Source organism: Pristis pectinata, chromosome 2, assembly GCF_009764475.1.
Source record: "Pristis pectinata isolate sPriPec2 chromosome 2, sPriPec2.1.pri, whole genome shotgun sequence".
Lineage (NCBI taxonomy): Eukaryota > Metazoa > Chordata > Chondrichthyes > Rhinopristiformes > Pristidae > Pristis > Pristis pectinata.
The window spans coordinates 128,811,558-128,826,395 of NC_067406.1; the positions used below are offsets into that span (position 1 = coordinate 128,811,558).

General features: G+C 41.4%; 1 protein-coding gene across 1 annotated transcript in view; it reads left to right on the forward strand.

The window, feature by feature from the left end:
* LOC127582551 (janus kinase and microtubule-interacting protein 1-like) overlaps positions 1–14,838 on the forward strand; it is a 183,999-nt gene that overhangs the window by 39,824 nt on the left and 129,337 nt on the right. The window contains 1 exon segment of the mRNA XM_052037908.1: positions 4,927–5,168. Within this exon segment, the coding sequence (XP_051893868.1) occupies positions 5,040–5,168 (129 nt within the window). The 5' untranslated portion in view covers positions 4,927–5,039.

Genomic DNA, 14,838 nt, shown 5'->3' on the forward strand with positions numbered 1-14,838 from the left:
CTTTGGAGAAAGTGATGGTTGCATAGATAAATTGAATTATAACAATAAAGGGGCAAACAGTTCACAGCATTATGCAGGCGCAAGACAGAGGACAAAGGAGGTGGAAACTTTTTTATGCCAGCCAGCACCATATTGCAGTGTTTCCACATGAGGCATCACTGGCACCACTCTATTAATAGATGCAGCCTCAGTATGGTTACTCAAAGGAGAACAAGTGATCGATTTAACTGTAGGTGCATATTTCTTTTACTCCTTTACGGGATTTGTTGACAATCTCTAATTGCCCTTGAACTGGATGGTTTGTTCGGCCATTTGATGGGGAAGCTAAGAATGAACAACTTTGCTTGAGACCCATGCATAAGGATATCATTTTGTGAGGCTGGTAGTTTCATGGATCCCCATTGTTGATAATGACTTCTGAAATCCAGATTTATTTAAGAACTGAATTTTAATTTCCTGGATCAGTGTTGTGATTTGAGCCCATCTCTCCAGCTCACTCATCTAGGCCTCTGGATTACTTGTTCAGTAACACTACCACTATGCCCTTGTGCCTTATACTTAAACATTCTCTATGTAGGTGCCTTTATTTCATGTGTGTGAGAGGCTTTATGGCATCAAAATATAGCCACTTGTTGCCAAGTACTCAACCTCTAAACTATTATGGAAGTAGTCCATATTTATGTGGTTGGTCCAGTGGAGCCCCTGGTCAACAGTCCCCCGAAGTGCATGGATAGTGGAGGGACTCAGCAATGAAATACCTTTGAATGTCAGGGGCAATTGGTTAGAATTGGAATTACAATTGTCATGTGTACTGAGCTACAGTGGAAAGCCTTTGTTTGAGTGCCATCCAGGCAGATCATGCAATATGTAAGTACATCAAGGTAGTAAAAAGAAAATGGAATGCACAATATACTGTAGTAGCTGCAGAGAAAGTGCAGTGCAGGTGAACAAGTAAAATGCACGAGCCGTGATAAAGTAGATTAGGAGATCAAGAATTCATCTCACGGACGCTTCTGTCCTGCTGTTATCATCGTTCAAGAGTCTGATAACAGCAGGACAGAAATAGTTGTGAGTATTTCTTGCTGCTTAACAATGCAGATTGTGATGCTGTTTAGAGCTTACTGCATGGGGTTTTGGATTGCTTCATTGTCTGCGGATTTATGGATGGAACTTAATGTTTGATCTGATGAGTGAACTGCCTCACATTTGACCTTCCAATGGAAGTGTAAGATCTTTCTTCATCGTATTTAGCTTGAGCCTGAAAATTACAAAGGTAATGATTCAAACAAAGACAGTTAAATTCAAGTTAAAGACTGATAAAGCTCAGTTTTTATCAGTCAATAAAACAGATTTTAACAAAGATGGCAAAAAATCCAGTGTCCAATCTGGAAATAACTGTGCCCAAAAGGTGGAATTAACTATGCCCTAGGTTGACGATACATACAGCCTCCTTCTGCTGGTTGATTTAGGTTGGTTGTAGATTCTTTGGATCGTAGAACCATACAGTACAGCACAATACAAGTCCTTCAGCCCACAATGTTGTGCCGACCTTTAAACCTCGCCTAAGACTATCTAACCCTTCCTCCCACATATCCCTCTATTTTAAATTCCTTCATATGCTCATCTAGCAATCTCTTGAATTTGACCAATGTACCTGCCTCCACCACTGCCCCAGGCAGCGCATTCCATGCCCCAACCACTGTCTGGTAAAAAACCCTCTGATATCTCCCTTGAACTTCCCACCCATTACTTTAAAGCCATGCCCTCTTGTATTGAGCATTGGTGCCCTGGGAGAGAGATGCTGGCTGTCCACTCTATTCCTCTTAATATTATGTACACCTCTATCATGTTTCCTTTCATCCTCCTCTCTAATGAGTAAAGCCCTAGCTCCCTTAGTCTCTCCTCATATTGCATCCTCTCTAAACCAGGCAGCATCCTGGTAAATCTCCTCTGCACCCTTTCCAACGCTTCCACATCCTTCCTATAATGAGGCGACCAGAACTGGACACAGTACTCCAAGTGTGGTCTAACCAGAGTTTTGTAGAGCTGTATCATTACTTCGCGGCTCTTAAACTCGATCCCACAACTTATGAATGCTAACATCCCATAAGTTTTCTTAACTACCCTATCCACCTGTGAGGCAACTTTCAGGGATCTGTGGATATGGACCCCCAGATCCCTCTGCTCCTCCACACAACCCAGAATCCTGCCGTTAACTTTATACTCTGCCTCGGAGTTTGTCCTTCCAAAGTGTACCACCTCACACTTCTCCGGATTGAACTCCATCTGCCACTTCTCAGCCCAGCTCTGCGTCCTATCAATGTCCCTCTGCAATCTTCGACAATCCTCCACACTATCCACAACACCACTAACCTTTGTGTCATCTGCAAACTTGCCAACACACCCTTCTATCTCCTCATCCAAGTCATTAATAAAAATCATGAAAAGCAGAGGTCCCAGAACTGATCCTTGTGGGACACTGCTAGCCACAGCCCTACAATCTGAATGCACTCCCTCCACCACAACCCTCTGCTTTCTACAGGCAAGCCAATTTGAATGACCCAGCACCTGAATGCAGTAACAAGCAAGCCCAGAACAAGTGGTCACTTCACCTAAGTCAAGCAGTCCTTTTCCAACTGACTAAGGCAGCATCCACCGGCATTGTATTGATACCAGTCCCTATGACTACAATAAAGGACCTTCCTACAGTACCGTTCTTCTCTGGGACATTGTGCTCTTAACTTTCTTACCCTGAAGTTCCTATAGGTAGTTCATTGGACCAATCACAGGCTTTCACAATTTGTCTTTGAATTTACCTGTCACATATGTAACAAAGTGGGGTCATCTTTCTTGATCATGTTAATTTCTGGTCCCACAAGTCACTGAATAGCCCTTTAATATGTCAAAGACAGGCATAAATGTTTTGATTCTGTTGAATATCCCCAGTTATTGTCATACAAATGGTTAATGAGTCTGATTCCCATAGTTTTGGGCATTTGATGAATGATAGAAAGGTTATTGTTCAACTGGAAGTTTTGATATTAGCATCTCCAAGAAGCCAGTATATTCTGCCCCAGACTTGAATAGGGACATAACTGTTATTTTTCTCAACTGGTGGAAATCACACTAATAACTTAGCTGCAGGGATGGATTATTAAGAACCCCAGTTTTAGTGAAATTCAATCTGATCTCTTTTATCTCCGTAAAACCAGATTTTGATGTAAAAAAAATCTATCCTCACAAGTGTCAACACATTACCCATGTCACACTCATGTGGCAAAACAAAGCCGTCTTCAAAAGGTTACATGAGATGTTACTTCAAAAGTTGCCATGTATTTGAAATGCAAATACAGATTCAAGTATGGCAGCAGTTTAACATTAAATCCCATTTTTGTACATACCTTTCTCCAGAATTGTATTCATCCCATGGACGATTATTACTCAGTAATCATCAGCTGTAAATTTAAACCATATATTTCCTTCCATTCCAATGATGGAAACAATTAGGTAAGTTTATCTGCGGGGTATCACTGCTTTGGTCATTTAAAATATTACCTTATTGTCCTGAGTCTCATTGACCCTTCTTATGGTGCTGTTTCCAGATAAGACTGCCACATCAGAGACCTGTACGTCTATGTAAATTCACTACATTCTGGTTAACTTGCATTTAACCAATCATATTTGAACACACAGTGGTTTTCCTGCATCAGGCCATGTGTCAGCTGACACAGGTCATCCTACAACTTTGGAGATCAGGGTGTCCAGAGATGTTTATCTCACAGGTTTATCAAATGCAGCTCTCTTAAGATAAAATGTTTATAGATAGAACATAGAACAGTACAGCACAGAACAGGCCCTTCGGCCCACGATATTGTGCCAACATAGCTAATCCTTCCTACCTACAGAATGCCCATATCCTTCTATTTTCCTCTCATTCATGTGCCCATCCAAGCCCCTCTTAAAAGCCCCCAATGAATTTGCCTCCACCACCTATCAGGCAACGCATTCCAGGGATCCACCACTCTCTCAGTAAAAAACGTACCCCTCACGTCTGTTCTGAACCTACCCCCTCTCATCTTAAATGCATGCCCTCTGGTATTGGATCACTCAATAATGGGAAAAAGATATTGCTTGTCCACCCTATCTATGCCCCTCATAATTTTATACACTTCCAACAGATCACCCCTCAGCCTCTGATGCTCCAGAGAAAAGAGCCCAAGTTTGTTCAGCCTCTCCTGATAGCACATGCCCTCTAATCCAGGCAGCATTTTAGTAAACCTCCTCTCCAACCTCTCTAAAGCCTCGACATCCTTCCTATAGTGAGGTGACCAGAATTGCATGCAGTTCTCTAAATGAGGCTTAACGAGAGTTCTATAGAGATGCATGAAATGATATTCTCAAGGAATGTTGTCAGGTGTCTTTTTCCTAATTACACTTTGCTTGACATTCTTTAGAATGTGTTTGTGTGTGCTCCTACACATCTTCCAACCAGCTGCTTAATGATCCCAAACCCATTTAGTGGATTGATTTTCCAGACTTTATTTTGAAATGTTCTTAGTCACACTGTAAATACTTGATTTTTTTCCCCCACCAACCCTGGAAGAACTTTACTATTCATTACAGTATTTTCTTAGTCCAAGTCTGTTACCTCAGCCTTTATGAATTGGTTACCTTGAGCATTATGTTTTCTCATCGCCTGCTGGTATATCAAATTTGTCCGTACACCTCCCTGGTAAGACCCTGTTCCTTACTGACAGAAGGCTATTGATGAGGCAGCTGAAGGAAGTTAGGCGAGGAGCCTGCCCTGAGGAACTGCAGCAATATATTACGACTGAGATGATGTGTTGTGCTGTGTGAGATGCTGTTCTGTGATGAATTATGAGGTTGAATTTACTTTCTACTTTGTCTTGAATGTATTTTCTCCAGGGTCCAGAGAATGGAGCCGATGATGGGAAGGATATCCATAGGGTGTGAAACCCTGACAGTTAGGAATTATTGATTCCCCATCACATCTGCAGAAGAACTGCTGAAAAAAAAACATGTCAAAGAAAGGACGAGGAAAGGGCGAAAAGCCTGAGGCACTAATAGATGCATTACAAGCTGCCAATGAGGAACTCCGGGCCAAGCTGACCGATATTCAGATAGAGCTTCACCAGGAAAAGAGCAAGGTAAGAACAGTGATGAGTACTGGACAATACCAGAGGTTACACAGTTTTGTGCATAGAACAGCTGAAATGCTGTGGTGTGTGTTAAAGAAAAAAAAATCTTTTATTTGTCTTTCAAGATCCTTGAAGTGTTTCACAGTCAATGAAGTACTTTTTAAAACAAAGACAGTGTTGTTGTTGGGGGAACATGACCACTACTGTCCACACAGCAACGATGTGACTGAGAGCTCATAATCTGGTTGTATTGGTTAAGAGTTAAATGTTGGTCAGGACACTGGGATAACTTTCTTGCTTGTCTTTGAAGCGGTGCCATGGAGTCTTTTCTGCTCACTTTGGAGGATAGACACCTCATTTGAAACATGACATCTCTGACTATGTACCATTCCCTTTGTACTGCACTGGAATGTCAGCCTAGATTTTTGTACTCAATTCTCATGTCTCAATCTTCTGAGACAGTAATGCGGTGAAATGGTTGAGGTGATAACCATTAAAGGTAGTTTAATGTCATCTTAGCTTTGCCAGTTCAGGTTATATTACTCTTTATAATCTGTTCATTATGTATAGAGTTAAAAAAATCCTGCCTCTCTTACAATTTTTACAGGCAGTTAAAACAATTGAGAAAGTATCATTGTTCAGACCAGTAAAAAAGTCCCTTCCATCTCACTTTCTCAATAGCCATAGACACAATGTAAGGAAAAGAAAAGCTTTTACTGTCTTACAGTAATTAGGTGGGCTGGGCTCTGGCCATGAGTGCTTGAAAATTCCCGTTTGTGCAGAGCTAAGTGTTTCCCAGAAGTTGGCTCCCATCAAAATTAATGGAGCTCCAAGCACTGGTTTGAGGAGGATGAGAGGGACATGAAGCAGAATCTAGCAGGAGATGGCATTTTGTGCCTCATGTGCAATATGGTAGCTGTGCTACATTGTACTCTGCTCCTGAGCTATGGATTCGTTTAGTTCAGTGGAACTCGATTTCAGAAGTGGACTACAATGTGAAGCAACTACATCATTGCGCATTTAGTTCGATGATACATTTAGAATTTTGGATTCTATTATTATTGTAGATGAGCTAATAAAAGTGATCAGAATGATCAAATGGCTGCACAGGACATGGGTAAAGAAACCACCCTTCACCAGATTTCAGATGTAAAACCATGAAAAACACCGGGCATGCTCGACATAGCCACAGAAATATGTAAAATGAGCCAACTGCTAAAATCCATTTTGCATGTTCCGATAAATTCTAGTACTGCTATTGCTTAGACCATAAAAGAATTGTTTTATAAATGCAAAGGGACTTCTCGGCTCGAATTGGATTGTTATCTACCATTTCAAAATCCATTTGTTGTATTTGCCAAAGTATGTGAACGAAACAAAGCAAAGCTGGCATGGGATTACTATTAAATGTAACAGATGGAAGCTCTTCAGTCCCTTCACATTGCCCTGAGATTTCCTAGGGGAGGGAAGGGCACAGTAGGTACGACAGCAGGTACAGGAGTGGGAGGAATGTTACTTGTGTAACATTTGTGTAACAGAAGACACTTGAGTCTTCTGGATGGGACCAAACACTGAAATGCCAGGATTAGAAGTTCCCTACCTTTTACACCTGATTTTCCCAGATCCCTGTGAAGGGCATGCCAAACAGGTTCAAGAGAGGTAAAGGGCAGTGTTTAGTTTTACAATCTGAGGACTGAAAGTTTTCTGGCTGCTGTTTTTGGACAAAGATAGACGACAGCTACTAGACCTGGGGGAGTGAAGTGGTTTCCATCTGTATCTAGATGATGTTTTACCTAAGAAAAACAAAATAAGCTTGGTGGTTTGTAAGTATACTGGGGATAGTATTCTACATTTTTCTTTTTAATCGCTGCACCATAGAAAGCATCCTATCTGGATGCATCACAGCTTGGTACGGCAACTGCTCTGCCCAGGACAGAAAGAAACTGCAGAGAGTTGTGGACACAGCCCAGCGTGTCACGGAAACCAGCCTCCCCTCCTTGGACTCTTGTCTTTACCTCTCGCTGCCTTGGTAAAGCAGCCAACATAATCAAAGACCCCACCCACTCAGGCCATTCTCTCTTCTCTCCCGTCAAGTAGAAGATACAGGAGCCTGAGGGCACATACCACCAGGCTTAAAGACAGCTTCTATCCCACTGTGATAAGACTATTGAACAGTTCCCTTATACGATGAGATGGACTCTGACCTCACGATCTACCTTGTGACCTTGCACCTTATTGTCTACCTACACTGCACTTTCTCTGTAGCTGTGACACTTTACTCTGTACTGTTAATGTTTTTTTACCTGTACTACCTCAATGCACTCTGTACTAACTCAATGTAACTGCACTGTGTAATGAATTGACCTGTACGATCGGTATGCAAGACAAGTTTTTCACTGTACCTTGCACCTTATTGTCTACCTACACTGCACTTTCTCTGTAGCTGTGACACTTTACTCTGTACTGTTAATGTTTTTTTACCTGTACTACCTCAATGCACTCTGTACTAACTCAATGTAACTGCACTGTGTAATGAATTGACCTGTATGATCGGTATGCAAGACAAGTTTTTCACTGTACCTCGGTACAAGTGATAATAATATACCAATACCAAATACCTTCACTCCATCTACCATGGAGTGGAAGTGCCTGTCAAAAAGCAGCCCGACACAGACTGCTCATCAAAGCAAGCAAAGAACTTGAACTGACAAAACAGATCATTGCATACCACAAATACATTGCATCCAATTAGTTTCCAACTTGGAGGGAGTGGATTATTGAGGCTGAACATTTTTCAGATTTTCTTTTTTTTTTAGAATGTTCTTGTTGTGATGAACAATTTATTTGTGCTCTGTTGATCTATAATTCAAAGTCATTTCTACAATCTGTTCCAAATTTCCTTTTTCATATATTTTATAGTTCCTTATGACACAGAAGGAGGACATTTGTCTACTTGAGTCAGTGCTAGCTCACAGGTCAATACCATTTCCCACTAATTTTCTCTCTAACCTACTCTCTCCACATTCCCATCAATTCTACCATTCACCTACACTAGGGGAATTCATGGTGTCCAACTAACCTACCAACCTGTTTGTATTTGGGATGTGGGTGTAAACTGGAGCACCTGGGAAACCCATGTGGTCACAGGAAAATGTATAAACTTCACACAGACAGCATGGAGGTCAGGACTAAACCCAGGTCACTGGAGCTGTGAGGCAGCAGCTCTGCTCGCTACACCACTGTGCTGCCATTGTTTTCTATTATCCTGCAGAAATTGAATAGTTCAGATGCAAATGGCTTATAAGATTGAGTTAAAGCTTCTGTCAGCATTTTTGCATTGCACTATCTCTCACTGGGGATGAATATGAGTTGAGTTAAAGTATTTGACTGGGTTGTAATGGAATTAGCAGAATGTTGGTAGCTGTAATAAAACCCCATTTTATCTTCGAAGCTTTCTAGACCTGGGGGAGTGAAATGGCTTCCATCTCTATTTAGATGATGTTTTACCTAAGAAAAACAAAATAAGCTTGGTGGTTTGTAAGTACACTGGGGATTGTATTCTACATTTTTGTTTTTAATATAAGCTGCAACATTGTGAAAGATGAGGCAACAATTATGAATGACAGCAAATTTTTGCTGGGAGCTTGAGACCTATTTTGCATCAGTGCGCCTTTAGTGTAGGATTTTGCTCGCAAGTATAAGATCTTGTGATTATTTGTGGTGCACCAAAATACGGAACTGAATTCTAATCCACTCTTACCGAGGACTTAGTTGAATTACTGAACAAGGGCCAGGAAGGGGAACAGAATCCAGTTCCACCTGTATTCCATCCTTTATATTCAAGTTAGTAATTTTATGCCGTGTGTTCATTGGATGAGGGAGGAGAGGTGATGGTAAGTTCTTAGCTTGTTCTTCTCCTTGAAGCAGTACATTAAGGAGAAAAAATTGCTTTTGATTTCCAGTGCTGAGTATTGGGAGCTGCTTGCATTTACCTCTCGACTTTCAATTGCTTTAGAGTGAATGGAATCACATATACCGAGGGGAGTTTAGGACCAGTAAGGGTGAATTCCTCCCCATGGGAATTTCGATATGGATTTTCAGGATTATGAGGGGCTTTATGAGTTCAGTCAAGAGAACGGCAAGTTCTACTGGAAAACTAATCTGCCACTGATCATCCCACACCAAACTCATCAGTATGTATTACAGTAGATGATGCTCATCATCTCAAGAACCTTTTGAGTGAGCCTCTTCCATGTCTCCCATCCTGAGCAGCATTGTTCCCCTTCACATTGGACAGGAAGTTGCAACTGGAAAATGACTGGAGAAAATACACACTGCTGATCTTTTACATTACAGGTGCACATCTACCACCTGTTGTGGTCCAGGCTACTTCAGCAGAACTCCATGTGTCGATCCTTTGAAATGAGGAATGGAGGTCAGCATTATGACCAAACAAGTTCCACTCACAGACCCTACACGTTGCACTCCTGGCTTCAGCCACCTAAAGCATCAGTGACTCTTGCTGAATAGGCTGCAGTCAGTGCAAAGCCTGTGCATTGCCAAACTCCACCATCAGGGTCTTTGGAACAGCCCAGACAGTAACCAAGGCAAAACTCAAATCATATGGAGCATTGTCAATAACTGTCTGCTGACCAGGTTCTTCACAGGACTACAAGATTCACATACGTCCATTGAAGATATCTTCACAAGGCTCAGAAATTACTCTCATACTAGCCACTTAGTTGGTAAGTACGAGGCATGGTCTTAAAATCATTGCCTCAAGGATAAAGGCAGAAGTTAAGGGGTTTTATTTAATATAAAATGGTTAAAAGTGTGGTATGGATGAAATTGGGGTTCTAAAATGGCATTCACAATGTAAAATGTGCCAGATGTCATATTGGTAGAAGGATTCATTTGCGTGCAATTAGCTCTTGACTGAAGCATGCAGAGAAGCCAGATATAATGTCATTCAGTGTGCAAAGTTGCTTTGATCCCTACATGGCCACCTTGAAGGTCTATGTTTTAATCTGAACATGCGCTTAAAGGCATAAGGGATCTCCCATCAGTGCCGCTTAAAAGAGTTGCTTAAGGGAATCATGACTAATTACATATTGGTTTCTGGTTTATTTCTTCTGGCTGTTGTTCTAATTCTGTGAGTTTTGATTGCTTTGTATGATTAGTTGAAGTTTTAGTCGCATACAGGGAGTTGTATGGCAGATGCTGTTAAACATTCTTGCTGATTAAAAGGCTTCATAGCCCTTGACATACGATGAGCAGAAGGCCGTCTTCTTGGCATTGAAAATTACTGGAAGAATGAAAACAGGGTCAGGCAGAGCAAGATGAGTTACTGGAAGAGGGAGGAGAGGTGGGGAGGAGGGTCTTTAAGTGGTAGATGCATTGTAAAACTGCTAGAGTGCTGTGAAACTGTAGAAGCTGCTTTCCATTTGACATTTGTGGATGTATTCACTGACTTTGATGGCTTGTGAGGTTATTAAAGCTTCTTTTTGCATTGCCTCCATGTTCTTGGAGCTAAACTCCTGGTGTTGACCTCTTCCACTAACTTCTACACTGAACATGTCTGGAGGGCATTCTGGCCTTCCTAAGAGCCAAAGGCATCTTGTTTCTGTTCAAGCTCTTCTACAGGAGCTCCAGCACACAGCCCATAAAATGGTGCACATTCTCTCTCGGTATTAATCATTGCAGACTGTTGCAATGGTCTTCTCCCAATGATCTGGCACCTCCTAGATCATAATGCAACTCTCTCCTAAGATGAAATAAAAACAGTAAATGCTGGTCGGGCAGCATCTGTGGGAAGAGAAACAAAATTAACATTTAGGGTTGAAGACAGTTCATCAGAACTGGGAAAGGAAGAAAAGTTGCAGAGAGGATAAGGAGGGGATGGGAAGGGCAAAGGGAATACCTCTGATAGAGTGAGGCTAGGATTGTTGTGGGTATAAGGTGTTGATGAAGTTATCTGGTTGCTCTTTAATGAAGGTAGTTAGAGAGGAAACATGAACAAATAAAAGTAAAAGCCATGAAATGAGGGCAGTTAGAGAACACAAACAAAGGGATGCAAAAACATGGGAACGTAGAGCTATCAACTATAGTTGAGGAGAAGCCATGGCTCAGGAAGAAGGAAGACATCAGGGATACCTGTGTGGAAAACCTCATCGATGGAACAGATAAAATGGAAATGGAGGAACTGCAGAAATGGAATGGTGTCCTGACAGGAGGTAGCGTGGGAACAACTATAGTCGTGATAGCTTTGGAAGTCTGTGGGCTTGTAATGGATATTTGTTGCTAATCTATTTACTGATTGCTTTAGTGATCTTCATTTTTCTTTTAATATGTGCAGCCAAGCCTTTGAATGCACAGCTTAGTTTATCTTGTGCAGGTGAGCTTTCAGTGTAAGCTAGTTTTAAGGCACGGAGGCCATCTTAAGGCTGGCTGAAGGACTAACTGCGCTGACACAGTAATCGTGGTGAACATTGACTATATACAAAAATCATTACAGGTATTCCTTGATTTAATATATATTTGATATAATTTTTTACTAAAAGGCCATATTTTCAATATAGGGATCTATTTTTCTTTCTAACAAACCTGGTATCACTCGCTGCCCTTGGATAAAGCCCATCATACCTTTTGCTCAGCCTTTTTGATTTACAAATTCTTTCTTAGTGCAACAATTTCTTTGTAAATTGAGGAACAGCTCCATAATGTGCAGGCAGTAGGAAATTGACATGCTGCTTGCATTACATAAAACAGAAGCAGGTTCACTGTGTATGCTGATCCCTGTACCTGTTTTCAGGGGTGAGGCAATTTAACCCTGATGGAATAAAAACAGAAAATGTTGCAAATACTCAGTAATTCAGGCTGCATCTGTGGGAAGAGTAAGAGGACCCCTATGGAGTATCAACAAAATATTATTGTGAACCTTTTACCAAAACACTGCTTGGGCTTAACAAAGTAAAGATCAAGGATGTGGGTGACTTGGATAGCTCTTTCAAAGAACCAGAACAAGCACAATGGGGTGAATAGCCTCTGTCTGTTTTGAAATTTTTCATGATTCTCTTCTATGTTGTAAAATGGGGCTGAAACTTGCAACTGATCAGGTGCACAGTGTGTAGCTCACTTTCTTTTGTCGTCCATTATCCAGTGGGGTCAATCAGCCAATGTCCTTTCTGTGTAAGTTTCATTTGTTGAGCTTAAGGTGGGAAAAAATACAAAGTGGTGGGGAGCTGCTGCTGCTTGTGGAACTGTAGCTGAACGTGAACCAGTAGTTGCAAGAGGGGAGAAAGAAGATTTGTTTTAACTTGAACAGTCCTGATAAAGCTGGTTCACTTGTTTACCGATATTGCACACTGTCAAATGTAGTGGGGTGAAGGTCTGGTGTGGGGGGGGGGGGGGCAGTCTCAAAAAATAGATTTGAATTGTACCAAATCTCAGAGGTGTAAGATAAATCAGATTGCTTCAGTATGTATTATAATCCAGGCTTCCTTTTCACATTCATACACTTTTATTGTCATTACTTTAGTTCGACTGAAGGATTGATAGGGTGGCAGAGCTAACAATATTGTCAGCTGGAGTACTGATTGGTCTGTGACTATCGTGTCGAAGTACAGACCCAGTGAGGGGCAAGGAAAGGCCATCCCAGGGACTGCGGGCTCCTCGATGTGTGGATTATCACTCAGAAACTTGCTCAACCTGACTGCCCTTGATCTTTTCTTTGGAAGCTTTATGCTGCTGGAGCCAATGTACCCTGCTGTTGTCTATCTGATCTTTCAGCTATATATAAGCACATATTGGCAAAATAATTTCCAATATTTGCGGCTTTAAACTGGATTGCAGGGAGATATCCAAGGTCTGATAGGTCAAATATGTTGTATGATTATTATTTGTTTAGGGCTATTCACGTAAAACTTAAGGCACAATAAAATTTGTTGCCTTTATTATGGTGTGCTGGTCATGGCTCAGTGCCAGAGCTACCTTTCATAACCAGCTAACCCTGTTCTCCAGTGCAACTGTGAATTTGGTCATTATTTGATATACACTGCATGATATCAAGATGGGGGACTGAACAGTTGGATAAATAAGCTGAAGTCTTTCTTCTCTACAAGACAAAGTTAATAAAGGAAGGAGTGAGACAACATAGAGAGCTCTTTCCAAGAACTAGCATAGACTCAATGGATAGAACCATTTCCTGCATTGTACAGTTCAGTCACAAGGCACAGAGGTCCCAGCCCTATGTCCTGTTCTATGCCCATTTCTGCAGGCCCAAAACCATGCACAAGGCAGCTCTATCTAATGCAACCACATCAAATACCATTAGCCAGGATGCCTAAAGTTTTCTCCAAACACGTTAGGAAATCTTCAGTAAGCTTATTCTCCCTGCTGCAGCAAACAAATTAAGCTCAAATTCTGTAAACAAAAAACAAACAAAATGTTGCCGTCACTGCTTGTCCACAGTTGCTGCGTCCTCAGTTGAAATAAAACATGGTGCAGTAAAAGAGTCATAGAGTAGTACAGCACAGAAACAGGCCCTTCAGCTCAACTCATCCATGTCAACCAAGACGCCTATCTAAGCTAATCTCATTTGACTACATTTGGCGCCTATGTGCCTGTCCAAATGTTATTGTACCCGTTTCTACCACTTCCTTTGGCAGCTCACTCAATATATGTACCATCCTCTGCATGAAGAAGTTGCACCTCAGGTCCCTTTTAAATCTTTCCCCTCTCATCTTAAACTTATGCCCTCTGGTTTTTGATTCCCTTTTCCTGGGAAAAAGACTGTGTGCCTTCACTCTGTGCCCCTCATGATTTTATACTTAGTTTGTACTGCAGTTTGTCATGCAGGTATCAGGTCTCACGGACATAGATATATGCCACAGGAAGTTCAAAGGCCCCAAGGTCAGTGAATATTTCTTCAAACCTTATCTCCCACAAACTGTACCATTGGCTCACATACTGTCCAATGGCCCACACTTCCATCACCACCTACCACTGTTTGCTGTTGAACTGCGACATCACCCACATACATTGTCAGATCTTTGTAAAACACAGTTGGCTTATTGCACCCAATTCCAGACACCATCTTTTGGGAAGAGTGTCAACACCTCAGAGTTTTAGTAGAGATTTACTGAAATGGTAAGTGATACATGTGTGATCACTCAAAGTAGCTGAAAGCTTTGAGATACAGGGAATAAATGTAGAACATACCTTGCTACAGCCAGATGTTTGTAACTGTTCATGATTCAGGATGTGAAAAGTGGTAGTTCAGTTTAAGAACATGCTTTTGAAATCAACTTCCTCCCTTCAATGAAGAACATGTGCCTTTTGTTCAATTACTCCTGCCTAACATACCTGAAGAAAGTGTGAATGAATTGGTGCCAGAGCAGGTTCCTGTTATGGGCTTGCACTTCACTTAGCATCTGGCATTGTTTGTGAGGGTACACACATGAATGTTTTAGTATTGGTATAGCTTTGTACTTGTAGGCCTGATGAAAGCAGTTTATTGACAATTGGACTGTGTGCATTGAATGCATCTCATTGCACCTGCATAATAAGCTGCTGTACAAACTAGGTGTATAATATCATGAGGGGCATTGATAGGGTGAATGAACACAGACTTTTTCCCAGGGAAAGGGAATCAAAAACTAGAGCGCATCAGTTTAAGGTG